Raw genomic sequence first — 26,407 nt, forward strand, 5'->3', positions numbered from 1 at the left:
GGGGGGGGGAGGGGGGGTGAGGGGGGAGGAGAGGGGGAGGAGGAGGGAGGGGGAGGAGGAGGGAGGGGGAGGGGGCAAAGGGGGAGAGAGGGAGAGGGCCCAACATGGGGCTCAATCCCACGACCATGGAATCATTACCTGAGCCAAAATCAAGAGTCCAACATTCCAAATAGGCGCCCCTATTTTACTTAATTCTTAATAAGTTAAAAACCGTAATAACCTGTGGCTACTGGTTTCCATACTGGATATACTGACATAGGGTCTGCAGAACTGGTGATTATTTAAAGGGCTGGAGACCAATTGTTTCAAAAATGCTGTATTAAAGTTCAACAAGTTTCTTCACTATAGAGTTTTAGCAAATTTTTAATGGCTGATGTACCCTGTAAATCTTTAATAGCATTCAGTATGTAATGCCTCCCAAGCTTATTTGATTAAGCAATTCATCTTTGCCCTAGGTTATCACACAGTACCAAGAATTCCTTATACCAGCCTTCAGGTAATTCTATTCCATGCTTTTCAAGTAGTTTTATTTATTTATTTATTTATTTATTTATTTATTTATTTATTTATTTTTAATCTGTACTTACTTTTGGGGGGGGGAGAGAAAGAAAGAAAGAAAGAAAGAAAGGAATAAAGGAAGGAAAGAAAGAGAAAGGGAGAGACAAAACATGAGCAGGGGAGGGGCAGACAGAGAAGGCGACACAGATTCCGAAGCAGGCTCCAGGCTCTGGGCTGTCAGCACAGAGCCCGACGTGGGGCTCAAACTCACAAACTGTGAGATCATGACCTGGGCCAAAGTCGGAGGCTTAACCAACGGAGCCACGCAGGTGCCCCTCAAGTAGTTTTAGATATACAGTATGTGTGATAAGCTACATGTCATCACCATTATTTAAGTCTGTTTACTTTTCACAGTGTATACTTTACTGGTTTCGAGTACATATACAGAATTGTTCAATCATCATCACTATTCCAGAGCATTTTAAAAAATCATTCCAGTAAGAAATTCTGCCTATTAGCAGTCATTCTTCATTTTCTCCTTCTCCCAGCTCTAATCAACCAATAATCTACTTTCTAACTCTATGTATTTGCCTATTCTGGAGATTTCATAGAAGCAAAATCCATCAGTATGTGGCTTTTCATGTCTGGCTTATTTCACTTCACACAGTATGCTGGGGTTAATCCACACTGTAGCATGTACTGGTACTGCATCCCTTTTATGACTGAATGATCTTCCCTTGTGTGGACATACCACTTGTGTTTATCCATTCATCTGCTGATAGACACTTGGGTTGTTTCCACCTTTCAGGTCTTGTGATAAGCGTGGTGATGAGATGAGGTTTATTTGTGTTGGAATAATTTTCTGTTTGAACACAATTACTTGGAAATGCTTGGTCATATGGTAACTCCATGTTTAACTTTTTGAGGAACTATCAAAATTTCGCCCAGGAGCACCACCATTTTGTCTTCTTACCAGCAGTTCATGATGAAGGTTCTAATTTCTCTACATCCTTACCAACAATTGTTACTGTCTTTTTTATTGTAGCCATTTTAGTGGGTGTGAAGTGGTACCTTGTGCTTTTAACATTTTTCCCTAATGACTAAATCCTGTTGAGTATCCTTTCATGAGTTTATTGGCCATCTGTAAATCGTCTTTAGAGAAATACCTATTCAAATCCATTGCCCGCCCCCTTTTTTTTTTTTTAAACTGGGGTCACCAACTTTTAAAGAGGCACCTGGGTGGCTCAGTTGGTTAAGCGTCTGGCTCTTGATTTCAGCTCAGGTCATGATCTCACAGTTCATGGGATGGAGCCCTGAGTCAGGCTCTGCACTGACAGAGTGGAGCCTGCCTGGGATTCTCTCTCTCTGCCCCTTCCCTGCTCATGCTCGCTCACTCACTCTCCTTCTCAAAATAAACATAAAAAGATTCTGTTTCAGTAGCTGAAATGTTAAGTTGTTTACTGGAGTTCTTGTGTTTCTACAGGAAAACTCATTATACGTGGTGATTAGGTTCGCCAGCCAGCTCAAAAAAGTCTATTCAGCCCACATATCCTAACAAGGAATACAATATGGTGGCTAACGATACAGGCTCTCATGTCTAAATGCAAGGTTCAAAAACTGGCTCAGCCACTTACTAGTTTTATAAGCTTGGACAAACTATTTAATTTCTCCTGTGCTTCAGTTTCTGCATCTTTAAAATAAATGTAATAGTACCTATCTCCTTGAATCTCACCACTGCAAAGATTAATAGCACAGCATTTGGCAGAGTGCCTGGCACTCAATAAGCACTATAAATATTATTTGTTGCTGTTTCCTTATTTTAATATCTCGGAATATTAAAAACACTGCTGCACAAAACTCCCAACTACTTCCTTGAGATAATTTATGCAAAATTCCTACTGAAGACACCAGTATGTCCCTGCTATAGCTCAGGCAATGACAACAAGATCTGCCCAACCCTGTGGCAGTATACAGCTTAGACCAAGGCAAACCACCAAACACCTGTGAGGAGAGAAGGGTAGCAGACATACTAATGTGCACAGGGGACTTTGTGCAGTGATGAATATGTTCTCAATCTTGACTGGAATAGTGGTTATATAAGGAAATACACCTGTCAGTTTCACTGTACATAAATTTTACCTAAAAAACAGAAGTCCAAAAGAAATAAATAAGCCATCATTAAAGTATACGGAGAGCTGTTTACAAAGGCAGGAAAAATTACTAATAGATCTTAAGACGATTTTCACAAAAGATTTTCTGTTTAATTGTTGACAATCCACTAGATACTGTTCAAAGTAGGTACAGGGCACTTCTGGCAGTAACCTGCAGTTTCTTCTACTGATACTATGTCAGTAATGATGAGTAATTAATTTCAAGCTTCCAAATACCTCCATTTTCAGAATGTGATCTTCCTTCAGGGTAACAGCTAATAACTGCAGCCTGTGTCTCAACTTCAACACCAATGCTTTTGCCATTAAACTGAGATGATCGACCTCACATACAAGTAAAAGATGATAAACTGGCTGTCTTCTTTCTCTCCTATATAAAATAAATAATATTTGAGAAACATATGATTCCCATTTCCAAGCTCCTGAATTTAGGCTGCTGTCTCTCCCACCCTGTTACTATTCTTTTATCCTGTGGAAAATTACCTCAATTAACAAGTGCTCTTGAATGAAAACACCTTTAAAGTTAATTTCATGAATACATCATCCATAAAGTATTCACACTAGGTATGTGAAACTTGAATCAAGCCTTTAAACATAACTTCTAGTTTACAAGAAATGTAGAGGATTCAGGAAAACATTAACAATTAGACAAATCCAGAGTGCAGAGGTTATCTGCAAGGAAAGTGGTCTAACCTACTAAAAATAAATCTATGTAACTGAAAATGAGACAGAGAGAGAAGACTGTTCTAGGCTAAGTGACTAAAGAGATATAACAATCCAATGGGATGCACGAACCTTGCATACAGCTGACCCCTGGACACAACAGGGCTGGGTTGAAAATCCACAGCAGTTGAAAATCCACACAGAACTTTTGACTCTCCAAACACGTACTCACTAACAGACTACTGTTGACTAGAAGTCTTACTGATTAACATAAACAGTTGATTAGCACACAACCTGTATATCGTATATATTATATACTGTATTCTTACAATAAAGTAAGCTAAGGAACATAAAACGCTATCAAGAAAACTGCAAAGAAAACACATTTACAGCACTGTAGTGTATTTATCAAAAAAAATCTGCAGATAAGCAGACCCACGCAGTTCAAATCTGTGTTGATCAAGGGTCAACTGTAATTCCTTGTTTTAAAATAAGAAAAGGGGGTGGGTGCCTGGGTGGCTCAGTTGGTTAAGCGACCTACTCTTGATTTCAGCTCAGGTCATGATCTCAGTTTCCTGAGTTCAAGCCTCGTGTCACACACTGCACTGACAGTGTGGAGCCTGCTTTGGATTCTCTCTCTCCTTCTCTCTCTGCCCTTTCCCTGCTTACATGTGCCCTCTCTCTCTAAAAATAAACATTAAAAATGAATGAATGAATGAATGAATGAGGTATGCAAGTAATTTGAGGAATGAATATTAGGGGAAATTTCATATCAAACTCCATACTAGAAAATAGGAAGAATTATTAATTTTCATAGCATGGCTACATATGTGAATGTCATTTTTAGAAAGTGAACACTTTAGTATTTAAGTACCAGTGACATGTCTTGATGTCTGAAACTTTCAAATAGTTCCCACAAACATACACACACACACACACACACACACACACACACACGCAAATAAATAATGCAAAATGTTGACAACTGTTAACTCCATGTGGGAAGTACCCAGGTATTCTGCATGCTTTAAGATTTTTATAAAACTTGGGGCATCTGGGTGTCTCGGTTGGTTAAGAGTCCAACTTCAGCTCAGGTCATGATCTTGCCATTCCCGAGTCTGAGCCCCACGTTGGGTTCCATAATGACAGTTCAGAACTTGGAGCTTGTTTTGGATACTGTGTCTCCCTCTCTCTCCCTGCCCACCCCTCTCTCTCAAAAATAAACATTAAAAAAAGATTTGTATAAGACTTTATAAAGAAAATAAGAGTGTCTGATTATTTTAAAGAAGCTAACAACATTTAAATTTCATGAATTAAATAAAGAAACCAGTATCGGTCACTCTAGAGAAGCATTTCAATTAAGTACAATGTATGTACCCAACTGGACATAAACAGAAGTGGAAATTTCTATACACAAATTTGATACAGAGCTGAAAGTAATCTCTATAATTTATCTCTATTTCCTAGCATATATTTAAGTGTCAACTCCAAGTCAGAAGACAAACAAACCTCAACAACACACCATGATATCAATAATGAAGGCTCAAAGCTTTATATATCATATCACCTAGTAGGCACTTACTAAATCTTTCAATCTTAACAGAATTGTCTGAATCTTTAAGTCAGCTTCTGCTAAGATATCTTTCCTACAGACTGTTTCAAGTTTTATGGCTCCTGTTTTATAGAAGAAGCCGTATGAAACAATCTCCAAACAATAAGCTTTGGCATCAAGTGTGGGTTTGAATCAGCTCTGCCACTTATTAAGTAATTTTCCTTAGATCACAAAATTACTTTATTTGAGCCTCACTTTTCCTATTTGGAAAAGAGAATTAATTAAGACCAATCTCCTGAAGTTACTGTTAAGGGTTACAAGTACATACAGAAAATTTAAAGACTGACATACAATATATACTCAATACTTTTTAGTTTCTTCTCTTTTAGTTTAAGGTCAATGTGACTTATATTTCATGTGACTGAGACTGAACAAAAATGAACAAAAATGTTATCACCTCTGTGCTTCAAAAACCTGTTCTACTGATGACGATGGCAGCAGAAGTGACAGCAGTGGATCTGGATGGTAAGTGAGGTACTACAGTCATGGCAATGGCAAACAAGTGGGACCTAAAAACTACTCAGTACTGTACTGCAAGTAACCAGACTGAAATATATTCTCTCCTTACCATCGTCCCTGTGGAGACAGACAGACAGACAGACAGACACACACACACACACACACACACACACTGGAACCAAACAGCTCAGTCTCCCAAATGGCAAGAAGACCGCACAATCACATCAGCAATTACATCTGCAAAGGAAAACTAAAGACTTATTTTTTCTAAATGTATGTTTGAAAACTATGACACAAATAGCCTCTGATCAGTTTTACCCCATTAAGACAAAAAAAAAAAAAAAAAAAATGTCTAGCCAAAGTGAAAACACAAGGACTTGCAACAACGGCAGAGTTAAGAGACTGACAAATCTTCTCCCCCCAAAACAACCATACAACTGTCGAAACAACCGCTTCAAATATTTGGGAAAGGCAAACACAAATTTAAGGAACATTTATTCATGAAAAACCACTGAACGTCAGGTAAGAACAATGGAAACAGGTGATGTCTTTCCAGGACTGTTCCATTCTCTCCCCAAAGCTTTCCTGGTAGGCGGTAGTGCCCCCAGGATGGGGCTGTTAGTGAGCAAGCAGCAACTTTGCCGCAGGAGGCAGACTGCCTTGATATGGAGCAGAGGGCAACACACCCTGCAGCGCAGTCGGTATATGTAGCAAATTCCTTGGAGAGCTCACAGTGCTGCTAGCTCACAGGATGCCGCACATCCTTCAGCCAGCCTGAAATTTAACAGGGAAATCCCCAGAGAGGGGGAAGAAAGTCCACCACACATCTTTGGTTGTGAAACAGTTTTCCTTCCTTATGAGGAGGAACAACCCTGAAGGACCCAAGCTCTACACTCATGCCTAACAGAAAGTCTGTGTATATATGCACAGATAAGAGCAAAGAAAGGCAGAGCTCCCCACATATCACTGGCTCACTGGGAGGCTGTTCCCCAGGAAGTCACAGAAAGGTCCAGCAGGAAGTCAAAGCTGGGACAGACACAAAAACATCCTGAACTTTGCAGGCACTTCCCAACACACATACAGATCAATCAACCGAGAACAGAGTTGTCTTACTGGCTCAAGATGTTTTATGCAAAAAGGGACAACCCCTAAAAAGCCATGATAAAAATAAAAATAAAAAAATAAAGCAGAGAGGTTAGTCGCTGCAGAGTGCAGGGGAGATAAATTCTGCAGATTTAAGTGGGGCAAGTTACTAAAAAACAACACTAAAACAAAAAATTAGCAACAAAGACCCTGAGGAAACATAAATTCTCTAAAATAGGCAATTATAGGGGCGCCTGGGTGACTCAGTTGGTTAAGCGTCCGACTTCAGCTCAGGTCATGATCTCACAGTTCTTGAGTTTGAGCCCCACATCCAGGCTCTGGGCTGACAGCTCTGAGCCTGGAGCCTGCTTCAGATTCTGTCTCCCTCTCTCTCTGCTCCCCACCTCCAACTCGCTCTCTGTCTCTCTCTCTCAAAAATAAGTAAACATTAAAAAAAAATTGAAATAGCCAATTATAAGCAAAAAATTAGAAAACACACAAAGACTTGAAAAGTCTGACCCAGTCTGATGGAAAGAGAAACTACTCCTGAGTGGGTCTAGAGTAGCACACAAAAAAATTCAAAACAGTAATGATAAATATATTTTTAAAAAATAAAGGAAGATGTAACACCTCAATATGTGTGGATTCTCAATAAAGAAATAAATGCAATAAAAAGAACCAATTCTAGAAATTCTAGAATTTAAAAGTACAATAACCGAAATGAAAACTTAATTATATATACGTATATACATACTCAGATTCGAGATGTCAGAAAAATTTTAAGAAAACATAAAAATAGTTCAATAAAATTATCAAATCTAAAAAACAGAAAAAAGTTTTTTGCTTGAAAAGAGCATCAGAGAGCTGTGGGACATCTAGTGCAGCAATGTATATATAATGGAAAATTCCAGGAAATGATACAAATGATAAAAAAAAAAAAAATTGAAGAAATAATGGCTGCAAATGCCCCAAGTCTGATGAAAGACACCAAGCCCCAGATTCACAATGCTCGACAAAACCTAACAGGGATAAATGACTACACGTGTACCTATGTACATACACCACAAACTACTGAAAGCCAGTAAGAAAATGTTGAAAAAACAAAAGTAAAATGATCACAAACAAGAAGACAGAAATAGGACTAATCGCTCACTTCTCATCAGGAACAATGGAGGCCAGAAGGCAATGAAATGAAATACTTAAATGCTGAAACAAACAGAAAAAAACCTGTAAGCCATGAATTCCATATACAGCAAAATTATTCTTCAAAACTGCAGGCAAAGCAAAGACATTTCTAGATAAACAGAGATTGAAAAATGTGCTGCTAGCAAACCTGCCTTACAAAAATACTAAAAGATATCCCTTGGGGAGGGGGGGGGATATCAAATGGCACGCGGAATAAAGTTAACAAGCCTAAGACTGTTATACAAAAAAGCCCTGTCTCTAAAGCTGATCCTTGGCTGGCATCTGAAAATTTGGATTTGGGGAGGGCTCCTACCACTGCTTAACTGATTCTGGCTAAATGTGCCTACACTGTACAAAACACTTGTCTTATGCTGAAACACCTGTTTTCCTTCAGGGTATGTGCTAGAGTAGGTAGAAAGGTAGAAAGAACACACTGCACGTATGTGGTCACAATTTGATGCCGGAAGTAATAAGCACATCTTATAGGGCTACACTGAAAAAGGACTATTGAAAGCTTGCACCTCATTCCTGGAGATTATCCCCAATAGGACTTTCACCTTTGGCAAATTTGCTCTGTATCCTTTTGTTGTAACAAATTATAGGCATGTAGGACTACATGGTGAATACTGTGAGCCTGCCAGCATCACTGAACCAGGTGGTGGTTTGGGGCGGGGTGGGGGGGAACTACTGACACAGATGGTAACTCAAATCCAAAAGAGCCAACACAGATAACAGATCAAAAGACATGCTAAATACATTAAGTAAATAGAAATATATATTTTTATCTTTTTTTCTTTTTAATTTCTCTAAAAAATACCAGGCTTTGGGATGCCTGGGTGGCTCAGTCGGTTAAGCATCCAACTTCGGCTCAGGTCATGATCTCACAGTTCATGAGTTCGAGCCCTGCGTCAGGCTCTGTGCTGACAGCTCGGAGCCTGGAGCCTGCAGCCTGCTTCAGTTTCTGTGTCTCCCTCTCTCTCTGGCCCTCTCCTGCTTGCACTCTTGCTCTCAAAATTAAATAAATTTTTAAAAATTAGGCTTTATAGGGGCGCCTGGGTGGCTCAGTCGGTTAAGCGGCCAACTTCAGCTCGGGTCATGATCTCATGGTCTGTGAGTTCGAGCCCCGCGTCGGGTTCTGTGCTGACAGCTCAGAGCCTGGAGCCTGTTTCAGATTCTGTGTCTCCCTCTCTCTGACCCTCCCCTGTTCATGTTCTGTCTCTCTCTGTCTCAAAAATAAATAAATGTTAAAAAAAAAATTTTTTTTTAATAAATAAAAATTAGGCTTTATAAAGCAATAGTTTTAAAAAATACAACTGAACCTTAAATAATACAGGTTTGAACTGTGTAGGTCTACTTATATGAAGACTTTTTTCAGTAAATACAGTAATGCATCTTTTCTTCCTTGTAATTTTCTACACATTTTTCCTCTAGCTTATCTTATTGTAAGAATACAATATATAATACACATAACCTATAAAATACGTGTTAACTGTTATCAGTAAGACTTCCCATCAATAGTAAGCTACTAGGGTTAAGGGGAGGGAGAGGGATCAAAAGTATACATGGATTTGTGACTGCACAGGGAGTCAGTGTCCCCGGTTCCTGTTCTGTTCAAGGGTCAAGTTTATAAAAACATACTACACAACAATACCTCAAAGAATGGGATGGAGAACAGAACAACCAGACAGAAAATTAATAAGGTAACAACTTGAGAGAAGTTGAGAACTTGAACAACACTATAAACTAACAGGACCTAAAAGACATACAGATCACTCCACACAACAGAAAAATATGCATTTTTGTCGCATGCACATGGACTGTTCTCCAAGACAGACTACAGATCAGGCCACAAAACAAGTCTTACTAAACTTATAAAGATGGAAACAATCAAAAGTATTTTTTCTGATCACAATGGAAGGAAACTAAAGATCACCAGCCAAGAGAAAACTGGAAACTCACAAATATGTGGAAATAAAGCAACACATTCTTAAACCACCAATGGGAAAGGAAAAAAAACATCACAAGGGAAATCAGAAAATACCTTGAAATAAATGAAAACATAACCAAAATGTATGGGATGCAACAAAAGCAATGCAATGTGGGAAATGTACTACTGTAAATGGTTATATGAAGAAAGAAAAAGGTCTCAAATCAATCTTACTTTACATCTTATGGAAATACAAAAAAACAAAAACAGAAAACAATTTAATCCAAAGCTGGAAGGAGGAAGTAAATAATAAAGATTGGAGAGAAATAAAATGAGGAATAGAAAAACAGAAAATCAAAGAAACCAAGAGTTGGGTCTTCAAAATGATCGACAAAATTGTGAAACCTTACCTAGGCTAAGAAAAAAAAAGACTCAAATAACTAAACTCAGAAATGAAAGAAAAGACACTATCAACAAAGGTATGCTGACAAGTTGGATAACCTAGGTGAAATGAACATATTCTTAAAAATGCACAACGAACCAAGACTGAATCATAAAAAAAATAGAAATCTGAATGAATTTATAAGAAGCCTGAATCAGCAATTGAAAGCCTAACAAAGAAAAGCTCAAGACCATATGGCTAGTGGATTCTACCAACATTTAAAGGAAAGTTAACACCAACTTTCTTATTAAACTCTTCCAAATAAATTGGCAAGGCAACATTTACTAACTTACTCTATGAGACAATACTACCCTGATGCTAAAGACAAAAACACTACAAGAAAATTACATACAAGGCAATATTCCTAAAGAATACAGACGTAAAAATCCTCAACAAAACACTAGCAAACCAAATCCAATAGCATATTAAAGGAATTATAAACTATAACCAATGGGATTTAGTCCTGGAATGCAAAGATGGATCAACGCATGAAAATCAAAGTAATATACCACATTAAGAGAAGAAAAACACATGACCATTTCCATGGACTCAGAAAAAGCACTTGACAAAACTCAACAGATTTTCATTATCAGAACACTCAAAAAAACTACAAACAGAAGAAAATTACCTCAACCTAACAAAAGCCACGTATGAAAAATCTACAGCCAGTATCATACTCACAGCGAAAAACCAAAAATCTTTTCTTCTAAGGTCAGGAACAAGATAAAGATGCTCACTTTTACCACTTCCGTTCAAAACAGTATTGGAAGTCCTAATCAGAGCAGATAGCAAAAGAATAAAAGGGATCCAAATTGCTAGAGAATAAAAAAATTATCTCTGTTCTCAAATAACATGATTTTATATGTGGAAAACCCTACAGAATTCACACAAAACTGTTTGCAGGAATAAACTCAGAAAATTTGAAGGTACAACATCAATACACAAAAATCAGTTGCATCTCTATGTAATAATGAACTCCCAAAAGTAAAATTAAGAAAACAATTCCAACTACAGTAGCATCAAAAAGAATATAGCGTACTTAGGATTAAGCTTAACCAATGAAGTGAAACACATACACTGAAAACCATGTTGCTGAAATAAATTAAAGAAGATGCAGATAAAATGAAAAAGACCTGTGTTCCTGGATTACAAGATGATATTAAGAACTCCATATTATTGAAGACAATCTACAGATTCAACACCAACCCTATCAAAATCTCAATACCACTCTGGGGGCAGAAATATGAAAATTCTTCTTAAAATTAATATGGAATCTCAAGGAACCCAAATAGTCAAAACAATCTTGAAAAAGAGCAAAGTTGGAGGTCTCATGCTTTCTGATTCAAAACTATGGAACTACAAAACTATGGAAACCAAAACATAGTACCATACTGGCGTAAAGACTGACATATACAACAAGAGAATACAAAAGAGCCCAGGAATAAACTCTTGTATGTATGTATTGTTAAAAGATTTTTTTAATAAGGATGCCAAAAACACTCAGTAGAGGAAAATAGCCTTTTCCAACCAAAAGCACTGGAAAAACTGGATATCCACATGAAAAAGTAAAATATCCCTATCTTACATCATATACAAAAACTCAAAATGGAGTACAGACCTAAAAATAAGAGGCAAAACTATAAAACTCTTTGAAGAAAACCCAAAATAAAAACTTTAAGACACTGAATTTGACAATATACTCAACATCCCTTGCTATTACATAAATGGAAATCAAAACCACAATGAGATATCATTTTGCACCTATCAGGATGGCTATAAACAAAAGAACAGAAAAGAACAAGTGTTGGTGAAAATGTGGAGAAACTGAAACCCTTGTGCATTGCTGGTGGGACTGTGAAATGATGCAGCCATTGTGAAAAAATGGTATGGCAACCTCTCAAAAAATTAAACACAGAATTACCATATGATCCACATATTCCACTTTGGGGTATATACACAAAAGATCCAAAAACTGGGGCCTGAACACCAATGTTCCAGCAGCATTACTCAAAACAGCCAAAAAATGGAAGCAACCCAAGTGTCCACCAATGAATGAATAAACAAAACATTATATACACACACACTGGAGTATTTATCAGCCTAAAAAAAGCAGCAAATTTTGGTACATACTATAACATAAGAGAATCCTGAGAACATGCCAAGTGAAATAAGTTTATCACTAAAGGACAAATATTTTGTTTCCACGAGAGTAGTATTCACAGAGACGGGAAATAGAATGGAGGCTGCCAAGCAAGGCAACAAGGCAGAATTGGGGATTATTGTTTACTGGGTATGGAGTTTCAATTTGGGAAGATGAAAAATGTTCTGGAAATGGATGGTGATGGTTGCATAACAATGTGAATGCACTTAAAGCCACAGAACTAGGGGTACCTGGGTGGCTCAGCTGGTTAAGCATCCAACTTCAGCTCACGGCATGATCTCATGGTTCGTGAGTTCGAGCCCTGCATCGGGCTCTGCACTGACAGTGCAGAGCCTGCTTGGGATTCTGTCTGCCCCTGTCCAGTGCATGCCTGTGTGCACACTCTCTCTCAAAATAAATTTTAAAAAGCCAAAGAGCTATACATTTAAAAATTATTAAAAAGGTAAATTTGTTATGCACATTCTACCACATTAAAAAAATGAAAGTAAATCCAGTTATAGATAAGTCACAAGGATAAAAGGTACAGCATAGGGAATAGAGTCAATGATATTATAATAGGGTTTTATGGTAGCTACACCTGGGGTGAGCATAGGATACTGTATAGAAATGTTGAATCTCTGTGTTGTACACCGGAAACTAATGTAACGTCAACTATACTCAAAAAAATTTTTAGGACGGCCAACAGGCACATGAAAAGATGCTCAACGTTGCTCCTTATCAGGGAAATACAAATCAAAACCACACTCAGATATCACCTCATGCCAGTCAGAGTGGCCAAAATGAACAAATCAGGAGACTATAGATGCTGGAGAGGATGTGGAGAAACGGGAACCCTCTTGCACTGTTGGTGGGAATGCAAACTGGTGCAGCCACTCTGGAAAAACAGTGTGGAGGTTCCTCAAAAAATTAAAAATAGACCTACCCTATGACCCACAGTAGCCCTGCTAGGAATTTACCCAAGGGATACAGGAGTACTGATGCATAGGGGCACTTGTACCTCAATGTTTATAGCAGCACTCTCAACAATAGCCAAATTATGGAAAGAGCCTAAATGTCCATCAACTGATGAATGGATAAAGAAATTATGGTTTATATACACAATGGAGTACTACGTGGCAATGAGAAAGAATGAAATATGGCCCTCTGTAGCAACGTGGATGGAAATGGAGAGTGTGATGCTAAGTGAAATAACCATACAGAGAAAGACAGATACCATATGGTTTCACTCTTATGTGGATCCTGAGAAACTTAACAGAAACCCATGGGGGAGGGGAAGGAAAAAAAAAAGAGGTTAGAGTGGGAGAGAGCCAAAGCATAAGAGACTCTTAAAAACTGAGAACAAACTGAGGGTTGATGGGGGGTGGGAGGGAGGGGAGGGTGGGTGATGGGTATTGAGGAGGGCACCTTTTGGGATGAGCACTGGGTGTTGTATGGAAACCAATTTGACAATAAACTTCGTAAAAAAAAAAATAAAATAAAAAATTTTAAAGGCATGAGAATAAAAAAAGAGGCTGAAAAAACTGCTGTATTTTATCAGAATTATATCAGTAGTAACCCCAAATATACTATAAGAAGATACACATTGTAATCACTAGAGAAACTGTTAGTAAAATAATTCAAAAAAGTATAGTTAAGAAATCAGAGGCCAAGGGTGGCTCAGGTAATCATCTGACTCTTGACATTGGCTCAGTTCATATGGTTCGTGAGATCGAGCCCCTGCTTGGGATCCTCCCTCTCTCTCAAAATAAATAAATAAACTTAAAAAAAAAAAAAAAGGAGTAACAAAGGACATATTAAACAAAACACCAAAATGATATAAATCCAACCATATCAATAATTATATGTAGCTGGACTAAACACTCCAATCAAATGGCAGGGATTATCAGATTAGATTTGGGAAATAACAACAAAAAAGCAAAATCTAAATATATGCTGTCCATACAAGACATACTTCAGACTCAAAGATGTAATTATTTTGTGCACGTAAAAGGGTAGCAAACAGTATGTCACACAAGTGGTAAACCATAAGAGAACTGTAGTGGCAATATTAATATACAGTAAAATACACTCTATGAAAACAAACATTAGTGGGGAGAGAACTCATGATTTAAACAAACACACACGCGCGTGCACATCAATGCAAAAGACAAATATGACCATTATAAATGTATACAAACCTAAGCAACACAGCCCAAAAATACATGAGCAAAAATCAAAAGCATTGAAAGAGAAAACAATTCAACCAGAGTTGGAGATTTCAATCTCTACTCTCAATAACTGATACTGCTAGACTGAACATTAACAAGGATACAGAAGACTTGAACCATGTCAACCAATTTAACCTACCATTTACAGAACTCTCTGCCAGTAACAGAATACATATTCTTCACAAGTACACATCAAACATGTTCTAACACAAAGCATATGGTAACCCATAATAATCTTAAAGGAGTAAAATTATTCAAAGTAGAGTCCTCAACCACAATGGAATTAAGTTAGAACCAATAACAAAGAGTATGCGAAATCCTTAAATATTTGGAAATTAAACCACATACTTCTAAATAATCCATGATCCAAAGAAATTATTTAATTTTAGAAATGATTAAATTTTAAGAACTGAATTGAGAACAAAATTTGATGCACATCAAATGCTATGGGGTGGAGGGGAGATGAATAGGTAGAGTACAGGGATTTTTAGGACAAGGAAAACATTCTGCATGACATTACAATCACAGATATTTGCAAATATACATTTGTCCGAACCCAGAGAACCTACAACACCAAACCCAAAGAAAATAATTTAAAAATCAGTGCATAAATAAAAAAACAGGAAACACAAAATTAACAGACCAATAAAAGATCGGTAAAACCAGAAGTTGGCTCACTGAAAAGATCTACGAAATTGCTAAAATTTTACCTAGACCAATGAGGAGAATCACTTAAGATTCCATCTTAATTTTAGGATGGATTTTTCTATTTCTGAAAAAAAAAAAAAAATACCATTGGGATTGCACTAAAGCTGTAGATTGCTGTGGGTAGTACTGGTATCTTAATCCGTGAACATGGGATGTCTTTTCATTATTTGCATCTCTAATTTTTTTCAGCAATGGTTTTGTAGTTTTCAGCATATAAGTCTTTTGCCTCCTCAGTTAAGTTTAATTCTAATTATTTAATTTTTTTGATACCATTGTAAATAAAATGGTTTTCTCAATTTCACTTTTGGATATTCATTGTTATAGCATAGAAATGCAACTGATTTTTGCATGTTGATTTTGTGTCTTTCAATTTTGCTGAATTTATTATTTCTAACTATAAAAAACTATGAGAATAAAACAAGTTTTGGCAAGGTTGCAAAACAGCAATATACAAAAATCAATTTTACATCTATATACTTGTAATAATCTGAAAATGAAATTAACAATTACATTTATGAGAGCATCTTAAAACATAAATAAAAATACGTAGGAATAAATTTAACAAAAGTGAAAGACCTGTACACTGAAAACTACAAAACGCTGCTAAGAGAACATTTTTAAAACCTAAATAAATAGAAAGACACTGCATGTTCATAGACTGGAATATACTATACCAATGAGATGGCAATTCTCTCTGTTGATCTACAAACTTAGTGCAATCCCCTGAAAATCCTGGTCTTTGTTTTGGTTTGTTTTTTGTGTTTCGTTTTTATGGGTTTTTTTCTTTTTCTTTTTTTTTTTTTTTTTTTAGAAATTGACAAGATAATCCTAAAATTTATACAGAAATGCAAAGGATCTAGAATAGGCAAAATAATTTTGAAAACAAAGTAGGGCTTTTACCACCCAATTTCTAAATTTGCTATAAAGCTTCAGTGTGATGCTTGCATAATAGACATATCAATGAATGAAAACAACAGAAGATACAGAAATCACCCCTTACTGTTATAGTCAACTGATGTTTGACAAAGGTGCCAATGCAATTCAACAGTGAAGAGTTTTTCGAACAAATTGTGCTAAGACAACCGGATATGTATGTTTAAAAAAAAAAAAAAACAACTTTGGTCTTTACAAGAAATCAACTCAAAATTGGTAACAGACTTACATATAAGAGGTCAAATTATAAAACTTATAAAAGGAAACATAAGATGCTGTGACCTTGGATTGGCCAAAGGTTTTTCAAGATACAAAAAGCATGATTCACAGAAGAAAAAAAAAGAAAAACAAACTAGACTTCATCAAAATTAAGCTTTTATTCTCCAAAAGACACCACTAAGAAACTGAAAATCCAAATTATATAAGGAACCCTTACAACTCAAGGTTGTTAGGTAAAACATTCCAATTAAAAAAAAAAAAAAAAAAAAAAAAAAAAGGAGGGCAGGGCGCCTGGGTGGCTCAGTGGGTTAAGCATCTGACTTCGGCTCAGGTCATGATCTCTGTGTTTGTATGCTCCAGCCCCTGCATCAGGCTCTGTGCTGACAGCTCAGAGCCTGGAGGCTGCTTCAGATTCTGTGTCTCCCTCTCTCTCTGCCCCTCCCCTGCTCACACTCTGTGTCTCAATAATAAATGAACATTAAAAAATTTTTTTTCTTAATTTAAAAAAAGGAGGGCAAAGGGTTTGAATAGATATTTCACCAAATATGGTATACAAATGGCTAATAAGCACATGAAAAGATGCTAAACACTGTCAGTCATTAGGAAAGTACAAATTAAAGTCACAATGAGATACCACTACAAACCCACTAAAATAGCGGTAATAAAAAGGAATTACAATAACCAAGTGTTGAGAAGGATGTGGTGAAACAGAAACCTTCATGCTTTGCTAGTGGGGATGATGTAAAATGCTACTTAACGCTACTGTGGAACAGTTTGGCAGTTTCCTAAAAAGCTAAACATCAACGTACCAGATGACCTAGCAGTTCCATTCCTATCTCCCTATAAGAAATGATAATACGCATCCTTGCAAAGATATGCATACAGTTGTTTATAGCAGCATTATCCATAATGAAACAGAAACAACCAAATATCCATTAGCTGGTAAATGGATTTTTAAAATGTGGTATAAGCCACACAATGGAATAATATTTGGCTATAAAAAGGAGTACCACAAAAACATTATGCTAAGTAACAGCCAGACACAAGAGACTGCATGTTGTATGGTTTCCTTCACATGAAACTTTCAAAAGTCAAATCTACAGGGCCAAAAAGGCCAATGGTTCCCTGGGGCTGGAATATGAACACAAGTTAAATGCAAATGGGCATAATACTTCTTGGGGTTGCTGTAAATGTCCTAAAACTAGATTGTGATGACGTTTCACAACTCTATAAATTTACTAAAAGTCACTGTACCTTTACAATACTTTCATACATCTCAATAAAGCTGTTAGAAAATTAAACCACAGCAAATTCTACTGTACACCTACAATAATATTCAAATTTTCACATGTAAACTTATGTATGCTTTATTATGGATCTAAGGCAAATCACTTGGGGAGACGGGTTTGGGATAGCAACTCAAAATGAAGCAATTAGAATGAACTTAAAAGAAACCTAAGATACCTTGATTCCAACCAAGTGACGCTTGCTAGGAAATAAAATATTTTTAATTAAGTAACTGTCACTTTGTGGCAAGTGTGAATTCTAGACTGGTCTTAAATACTTTTAAATTTTAAGTTTATTCACTCTAATATGATATCTATATATGATATCTAATTTGATAAATTGCATATTTAGCAGTAAACAGAATGCTTTAATGCAGTATTTCCCATATAGGTGACACTTTTTTAATCACAGTGTAAGAAAATAATTTTTCCAACTTTTCTTCAATCCTTTTGATTTAAAGAGGATATCTGTGACAGGTGCTACTGATCTTTTCGTGTGTGTTTGTTTATTTTTGAGGAAGAGACAGAGTGTGAGCAGGCGAGGGGCAGAGAGAGGGGGAGACACAGAAACTGAAGCAGACTCCAGGTTCTGACAGTGAGATCATGACCTGAGCCCAACTCAGATGCTTAAAGGACTGAGCCACCCAGGTGCCCCTGTCCTGTGCAGGTTTACTTCTAAACACCTCTCGCGTAGCTGCTAACTCCTCCTTTTAAGAAAAGGGCAAGAGCCTTTGGCAGGAACCTAAATTTTCATAACATCGTTTTCATTCTATTCCCTCATACAGTAACACTGTATTTATCCAAGTGGTGCTGGCTTTCCATTTATAGTAAAGATATAAATTACTTTAAAAGAGAATTAAAAGTTAGATTGGAGAAGTACTATAAGGACAGGGCAAAAATCATGAATTAGGCATGTGAAGGACCTAAATTCAAGAAACGCTGCTTCCTATGATGTAAATCACCTAGTCCACAAACTCAGAATGAATGTTTCCCTGTCATATGCATCAAATCAATGCTTAACAAGCATCCGAGGATGGGTGAAATGTCCTTATTTAAATGTTTATACTACTGTTTTATGGGACTTTCCTTTCCACAGGTCACTTCCAATATAAACACAGACTGGGAACCAGTTCAATTGGTTATGAGACCGCACAATAGTTTACGTTTTGGTAAACTACAGAGGACCCTTTACCACATACCACTTCTTCCTTTTTCCCCTAGCTTTACTGAGATATAACTGACATACAACACTGCATAAGTTTAAGATGTACAGGCTGTTTGATACACTTATATCTCACAAAATGATAACCACCGTAGTGTTAGCCAACACCTGCATCACATAGTTAGCACTTTTCTCATAGTGAGAACACTGAAGATCCACTATCTCAGCAACTTTCAGGTATATAATGCAGTATTACGAACTACTGTCATTACATTAAATCCCCAGAACGTATTCACCTGACATCTGGAAGTTTGCACTCTTTGAACAACTCCCCTTTTTCCACACCTCCTAACCTCTGGTAACCACCATTCTAGTCTGTTTCTTTCTATGCATTCAGCTTTTTCAGATTCCATACGTAAGTGCCATCATACAGTATCTGCCTTTGGTTAACTTACTTAGGACAATGCCTTCAAGGTCCATCCATGTTGTTGCAAATGGCAAGATTATCTTTCTTTCTGGTGGCTGAGTAACATTCCATTGTGTATATATATATCACATCTTCTTTATCCATTCATCCGCTGACAGACACTTAGGTTGACTTAGGTTGTTTTCATATCTTGGCTACTGTGAATAACAAGTACTACTTTTCTAACATAACCAAACTGTGTATAATAAAGTATTTAATTCACTTTCACCTAAATAACCCTATCTAAAATAACTATTTCTAAATTTAACTTGTAATTTAATACTACCATTTTTTTTTAAACTACATGTCAACATTTTTAAATCTTCCCCTTATTAAATAACCTTTAAAACATTCTGTGCTATGCATAGGATACCCTAAATTCATCAACTTAGTTTCAAAATACTTATTAGGGGCACCTGGGTGGCTCAGTTGGTTAAGTGTCCAACTCTTGATTTCAGCTCAGGTCATGATCTTATGGTTTGTGAGTTCGAGCCCTGCGTCAGGCTTCTGCCCTGACAGACAAGACGCTGCTTGGGATTGTCTCTCCCTCTTCCTCTGCTCCTCCTCCACTAGTTCTCTCTCAAATAAGTAAACATTTAAAAAATAAAAATACTTATTAAGCATATGCTTTGTACAGGCATTATGTATAGTACAAAAGATCATTTCTGCCCTCCAGAAACTTATTATCTAAATGGATAAATAAAACGTGTGCAAAAACTTGCAAACATTAGTTCATCAAAAAAATGAACACATCTTGTTATGGTAAATAAAGAATGACTCAGAGAAAGCAGAATTTCAACAGAAGCTAAAGGATGGATAATATTCTGATAGGCAGAGATGGGGCAAGTGATCATTCTAAGAGGGGAGTGTCTCTGATAACAAACTAAGAGTTTGAACTTCATTCTGTAACCAACAGTGAACCCTAAAAGACTTCCAAGCAGTGAGTTTGTGAGAAAGGCTCTCCAGGGGCGCCCGGGTGGCTCAGTCCATTAAGCGTCTGACTCTTGGTTTCGGCTCAGGTCAGGATCCCACTTGTGAGATCAAACCCAGGCATCGGGCTCTGCGCTGACAGTGAGGAGCCTGCTTGGGATTCTCTCTCCCCCTCTCTCTGCCTCTCCACCACTCACAAGCTCTCTCAAAAATGAATTAAAAAAATTTTTTTTCAATTAAAAAAAAAAGCTCTCTGGAGGCAATCAGTGATAGAACAGAGTTGACAAGGTATGAAATGGGAGAGTGGGAAAATATAGGTACAAACTAAATGGCCCTCCTGAGGTCCACAGTTAACCATATACCTAATCCTACAACTTGGCTTCTTTAAACATCTCCTTGTTCTCTCTTATTAGCATACACCAACAAGAACATAAGGTTGTAGTCAGGGTTACTCAAAGACACACATTTTATTTCATAAGCCAAGTAAGTATCTATTTCAGCTTTTTTTTTTTTTTTAGCAAACTTCACAGCAATAAATCACAAAATTTTCATTTTTATTAACACATTTAACATATTAACGCCTTTGCATGGAGTGTTTTGTTACGTATAACATACCCCTTCATCCGTTTCCTATACTGCCTATTAATGCTATCTTTCACACAAGGTGCTCAAAAATACTTCCAAAGGTAATTTACATATATAAAATAATGACCCCAAAATTGACATAAAACTAACTTAAAATTACAGCATTCTAAGGTATCATTCTGTGGTTCACGTATGTAGACTTTCGTATTCAGAGTTAAGAAGTGCATTAGAGGAATCATTCTAGGCCCTCTAGCACAGTTCAAAACACAATCTCACAAAACACCCTGTCAGTCATAAATCATAACACGGTTTAAACAGCAGCTTCAATCCCAAAGCTGAAACCAGTCCTTTTTCTTTTTTTAATTTTCTTTAACGTTTATTTATTTTTGAGACAGAGAGAGACAGAGCATGAACAGGGGAGGAGCAGAGAGAGAGAGAGAGACACAGAATCTGAAACAGGCTCCAGGCTCCGAGCCGTCAGCACAGAGCCCGACGCGGGGCTCGAACTCACAAACCGTGAGATCATGAACGACTGAGCCATCCAGGTGCCCCGAAACTAGTCCTTTTTCAATGCCCTTAGCAGAAATACATCATCAACTGCTCCATCGATCATACCTCTGCCACCCCAACCTAACACACACGTACTAAACTGTTTTTGTGAGCACCCTTTTTTGGGTTCCAAAATCTATGGATGACCCCTGTTGCAAACTCTTGAGCAGTTTTTAGAACTCCTAAGTAGAATCACAAAGTAGAGAAAACAAATTTGTATCAACATGTTACAATGAAACGAGTTATACCTTCACACTAAAAATGAAATAAAAAAGCAAAGCGAGTATTTGAAGAAAGTCTTTTGTTCATAAACAACCAAACAGCACTTATTTCTCAAATTTGGAGTTAGGAAAGAATTTTAAAGAGGTCTGGCTGACACTGATATTACAAACAGACGCTTAGAGTACATAATAGTAACTACAGCAGGTACAAAAAAGTTCACTAGAAGACCCATAAAACGTACACAAGTTATTCTTAGGAATTTTATTTAATGTTTCCATAGTCTCATGACTAAACAATATTTTAAACATAGCAATTCTTTTTGGACATTAAACACACACACAGAGCTTAGGCTTTTAAATGCACGGATACTTTCCACAGGCTAGTTTTCTCTTTTCAAAAATGCATCCCTCCTAAGTGACTGAGAGAGGCCTAACAAAATTTCAAATAAGCAAATCATGTTATACATCCTGATCTCTCTGTGCATGTCTCCCCATCTCAAATGCCCTCAAGCAGCTTTTAAGACCTCAACCCCACATTTCCATCTTCAGTGTTCACTTTATTCTCTAAAGTTACGTGTATGTACAGGAGCTTTCCAATATCAAAGCTCTCGTGTTTTCAAGCACACGTTTTACTTTTTAAAAATTTTTTTAATGTTTATTTACTCTTGAGAGAAAGAGAGACAGAGCATGAGCAGAGAGATAGACAGGAGGGGGTGGGGGTGGGGGGTTGTGGAGAGACAGAGAATAAGAAGCAAGCTCCAGGCTCCGAGCTGTCAGCACAGAGCCCGACACGGGGCTCGAACTCACAACTGCGATGAGATCATGACCTGGGCCGAAGTCGGAAGCCTAACCGATTGAGCCACTCTGGCGCCCCTCATGCAAACATTTTAAACCAATTCATTCTAAATTGAGTACTGATAGTTCCTCAATTTAGCTAGAGGTGTTTTCACTTTTAAAAGAAATTTGTTAACCTAAATTGATTTTAACTTACATAGTTTCAGTAAGTTTAGAAATTAAAAAAACAAAGCAAAAAAAAAAAAAAAGCTTTCAGACAGTGAAAAAAGGCATATTCCAAGAGGAGGAGACTGAAAGCAGGAGTCTGGCACCGGCTCCCCATTAACCCAGCCATCTAATCACAGACCTTCAGAGCATCTGATCCAATACGTGATTCTTCAAGTGATGAAGCTGATGCCAGAGACCAAGATTAACCATTCCTGGACCTACAGTAACACGCAGCCTCCACTCAGGCATCTCATTTCACCTCATATGCCCTAACCCCACACACGGGATCTTATTGGTAGTGACCCCAGGACTTCTGTAAGAAAGCAGCTGTGTGTAGCATGGAAGTTTAAAGGTAGGAGTCACCAGCAGCTTTAAATTCCGTGACTGCCTATTTTACATAGTGTCTAACTCCAAAGGCAAAAAAAGCAGGTATTAGTTTTCTTTTTTTATTTATTTTTGAGAGACCACAAGCGGGGGAGAGGCAAAGAGTGGGGGGCAGAGGATCTGAAGGGGTCTCTGTGCTGACAGAAGAGAGCAAGACGTGGGGCTCACGAACGGCGAGATCATGACCCCAGCCCGAAGTCCGACGCTCAAGTGACGAGCCACTCAGGCGCCCTAACAGATGTTCTTAATATTCCTAAGAAAACTGACGCACATTTTTGTTTCTTTCACAGAGCAATGAAGTAACCTGCAGGCTTCGGGTCCATTCATCCCTCGTAGTAAGTTGGGTACTGTCGAAACTTAAGTCTACCCTTTCAGGGACAGTTAAATTTGAGGCTGTTCCATCAAGGTGAAATTCATTCCAAATTCGGAAGACGAGTTAAAATTCAAGTTCTAATTATTTCTTCTGCATGAACTTTCAAGAGGATTATATACACACAAGCAAATAAAAATTACTCCACTGGCATACACACTGTGAGGTAGCATCTCATTTAAACACCAAATGATATACAATGCCCATATTCAAAAAGGACATCAAGCACCAGACACAAGAGTCACGCTGCCGGTTACATAACCACCTCTTCGGTTTTGATATTTACTTACAACGTACATGGGCCCCAACTCAACGGCGAACAGTTTCGCCTTACAGCCTAACTATGACAGTCCTATAAAGAAGCTACCGGAAACACCTCAGTCCCATCATCACTTTCACCAGGGCTGTGAGAGTAGACAGGACTTTTCAAGTATTCACACGGCCAGCCAGACATCTGAGGGTTTTAACTCAACTAAAGCCAGTAACGCCACACGGATCTAATACAACCAAGGTCATAACCTATTTCCACGAGGTCAAGTCAGCCATCAAAAGACACAAACTGCACTCTGACGTCGGGAAGTACTGCCCTCTTTGGGGGACAAACCACCACCAACAAACATTTTTTTTCCCCCTTCTGTAGCTTTTAGAGCCTGACCTAAGAGCAGCGTTCGCGGAAAAAAGGGAGTAGCCCACCCACCACTTAAGTTCGGTGAAGTTCTTTCTCTTACCTACTCAGTAGTGACGCGAGAACGAGGAGGAAAAAAAAAAAAAAAAGAAAAAAAAAAAAACAGGGCTCGCAGAAAGCACACACAGAACTCAGTTTCATGCTTTTCCCAAACCTCATGACTTCCAGGTGTTAAATGCCCGGGCGCAGCGCGGGCACAGCGGAGTTCAACTTCCGCTCCTGCCAACCTCCCCCTGCAATTCTCTACCGAGAGTCCCGGGCAGCAGCGAGGCGGGGAGGAGATGCTGGGGTGAAGCGACGCGTGGGACGAGCAGACCTTCGGTCAAAAACGAAGGAATCCTGGCTGCGGCTGCTAGAAGAAAGTTCTCACAGGCCTGCCAAGTCTGGCACTGGGTGAAGCCCAACAGGCTCTCCCAGACTCCAGAACCACGGCCTTGAAAGCAGGGGCGGGCCGGGAGCGCACGGCGCCCAGACTGCTATTTGCGGAAAGTTTAAACAAATTTGCTCCTCGGGGAATGGGGGAAGGGAGCGGAGGGCAAGTCCGGGCTCGGCCAAGGGAGCGCGCGGGGTGTGCGCGGCGCGCGGCCGCCGGTCCGACGCGGGGAGGCGCACGGATTTTCGGCGGCCGCCGCCGCCGCCGCCTCTGCCCCCCGAGCCCCGGCCGAACGGGCCCGGCGCCGAGGGGCAGGGGCGCGGGACGCCGGGTGGAAGTTGAGGGCGGGACCGCGCCGGGACGCCGGGGAGGGAGCGGCGAGAGGCGGCGAGCGGCTCTACTTACGCGGCTGTACCAGATGCTGAGGCGGACCGGGGCCAGCACGGCGAAGAAAGTCCTCTGGGGGTCGGACTGAACGTGGATAGGCGCCTCGGCCGGGCTCCCCAGAGGGCACAGCAGCCTCTTGGGCCAGCCGCTCAGGAAATACATGGTCCGCGCGGAGCCGCCGACGCCGCGGCGCCCGGCGGCCCCCGGCCCCGTCCGTCACACTCAGCGGCCCGGGGCCGGACGCCCGCCTCCCACACCGCCACCGGCCGAGTCGGCCGCGTCGGCAGCGGCAGCTCGGAGCATCTGCCCGCTGGCCGGGCCGGGCCGGGCCGGGCCGACGCGAAGCTAAGCGACGAAGGAACCCTTGGGCTGACTGGGCCCAGTGTGGGGGAGGTAGGGGGAGGGAGAGTCGGGATGGAGAGGGGGCGGGAGGAGCGCGGAGGCCCGCCCCGGCCCGGCCCCACCCCTTCCTCGGGCCGCACGGGCGTCACCACGCCGCGCCGCGTGGGTCGGGCCGGGGAAGGCTTGCCGCGCGCACGCGCCTTGGAGACTTCTCCCTACTTCCCCCGCCCCGCCGTCGCTCTTCTTTCTGAAGCTCCGCCCCTATCTTCACGAGCGGCCGCCGCGCTGCGTCAACACGCATGCGCCTCTGCCCCCTTCTGGCCCCTCTGCACCTCCCACTTGCAATGTGCACCACGTTGTTGGGGCCGGGTGGGCGGGACTACCGCCTGAGACTCAGGGGAAAGTGGGCCGAACGGGGCGAGACCCAGTTGCGGGGTGACTCGAATCGCGGAACACGCCTCTCGCCCGGCCTTAAGCCAAATTTGACTCCCTTCGCGGATTGGTGAGGCTTGTGGGCCGGGCCTGGCGCTGCAACTCGGGGAAAAGGTGGGGGCGGGGGGGGCGGAAATTTGCAGGGGCGCCATAGTCACGTGACTTTCCCTGCTGGCCAGCCCACCCACCCCAACCGTTCCCCGTGCTGGACCGTGGGGTCCTTGGCCGAGTGAGCCGCTGTTGCGTGCCAGGCTCTGCAGTGAAAGCTGGCGGTGGAGTTCCTGCCCTCATGGGGTTTACAGCCTAGAGGGGGCCTTTATTCGATCCGTGAATAAACCACCCGCCTTGAAAGTGCCTGAGCCGCGTCCTCTTTCCTTCGGGTTTCCAAATCTAGCGTGTAATTAAGAATTCAATTTGTATTCATCTATCCCTTTACCAACCACAATGTTAGACAAGGCAAGGCTGTCTCTTTTTTTGCACCCTTCGGTAGAGTATATGCCACAAAAGAATTGGACATAATTTTAGATCTGGGACGGGCCTTAGAGTCTCTCTAGTTGGATGTTTAACTTTTGGACCCCAGGGATCACCTTAACAACTGTTTCTTTTTGAGTCCTGACCCAGTGGTTACCTCTGAATAGGAGGACGGCGTCAATGGGGATGGAGTGTGTGTAGAGAAGGCGAAGGGTGGGGGGGTCCAAAATGAAAGACTTCTCATTGTCTGCCCCTTTTGTTCACTTTTCATTTTTCCACATTTTTTAAATTAAAAAAATACGTTAACCCAGGTTTAAAACAAATGTTGCATGAAAAAGTAACAATAAACAGCAAAGGAGGAAACAAAGTAACTTAATGCGTATCAGATGTAGCATTGTAGCTGGTATTCGTAACAAAATATGTAACTTTTACATAATTTTTTTAAACATTCACTGCATTCCCCAGAAGGTGATCAAAGAACCCAGGATTCCTCAAAT

The 26,407-nt window shown here is 39.8% G+C and overlaps 1 protein-coding gene across 3 annotated transcripts in view; it reads right to left on the bottom strand.

Moving 5' to 3' along the window:
• The window catches only part of RIC1 (RIC1 homolog, RAB6A GEF complex partner 1), a 145,979-nt gene extending 120,874 nt beyond the window's left edge, over positions 1-25,105 (bottom strand). For 2 of the 3 annotated variants that reach the window (XR_007460117.1, XM_049641944.1), the window contains exon 1: positions 24,684-25,104. Coding sequence is in view for 2 of the 3 variants with exons in the window: in XM_049641944.1 (XP_049497901.1) it covers positions 24,684-24,827 (144 nt within the window). In the remaining variant the exon portion in view is untranslated. Of the gene's footprint in view, positions 1-24,683 lie in introns of all 3 variants that reach the window. The other variant, XM_049642053.1, reaches the window with a different exon arrangement.
• Positions 25,106-26,407: the final 1,302 nt, after the last annotated feature.

Source organism: Panthera uncia, chromosome D4 (assembly GCF_023721935.1).
Source record: "Panthera uncia isolate 11264 chromosome D4, Puncia_PCG_1.0, whole genome shotgun sequence".
Lineage (NCBI taxonomy): Eukaryota > Metazoa > Chordata > Mammalia > Carnivora > Felidae > Panthera > Panthera uncia.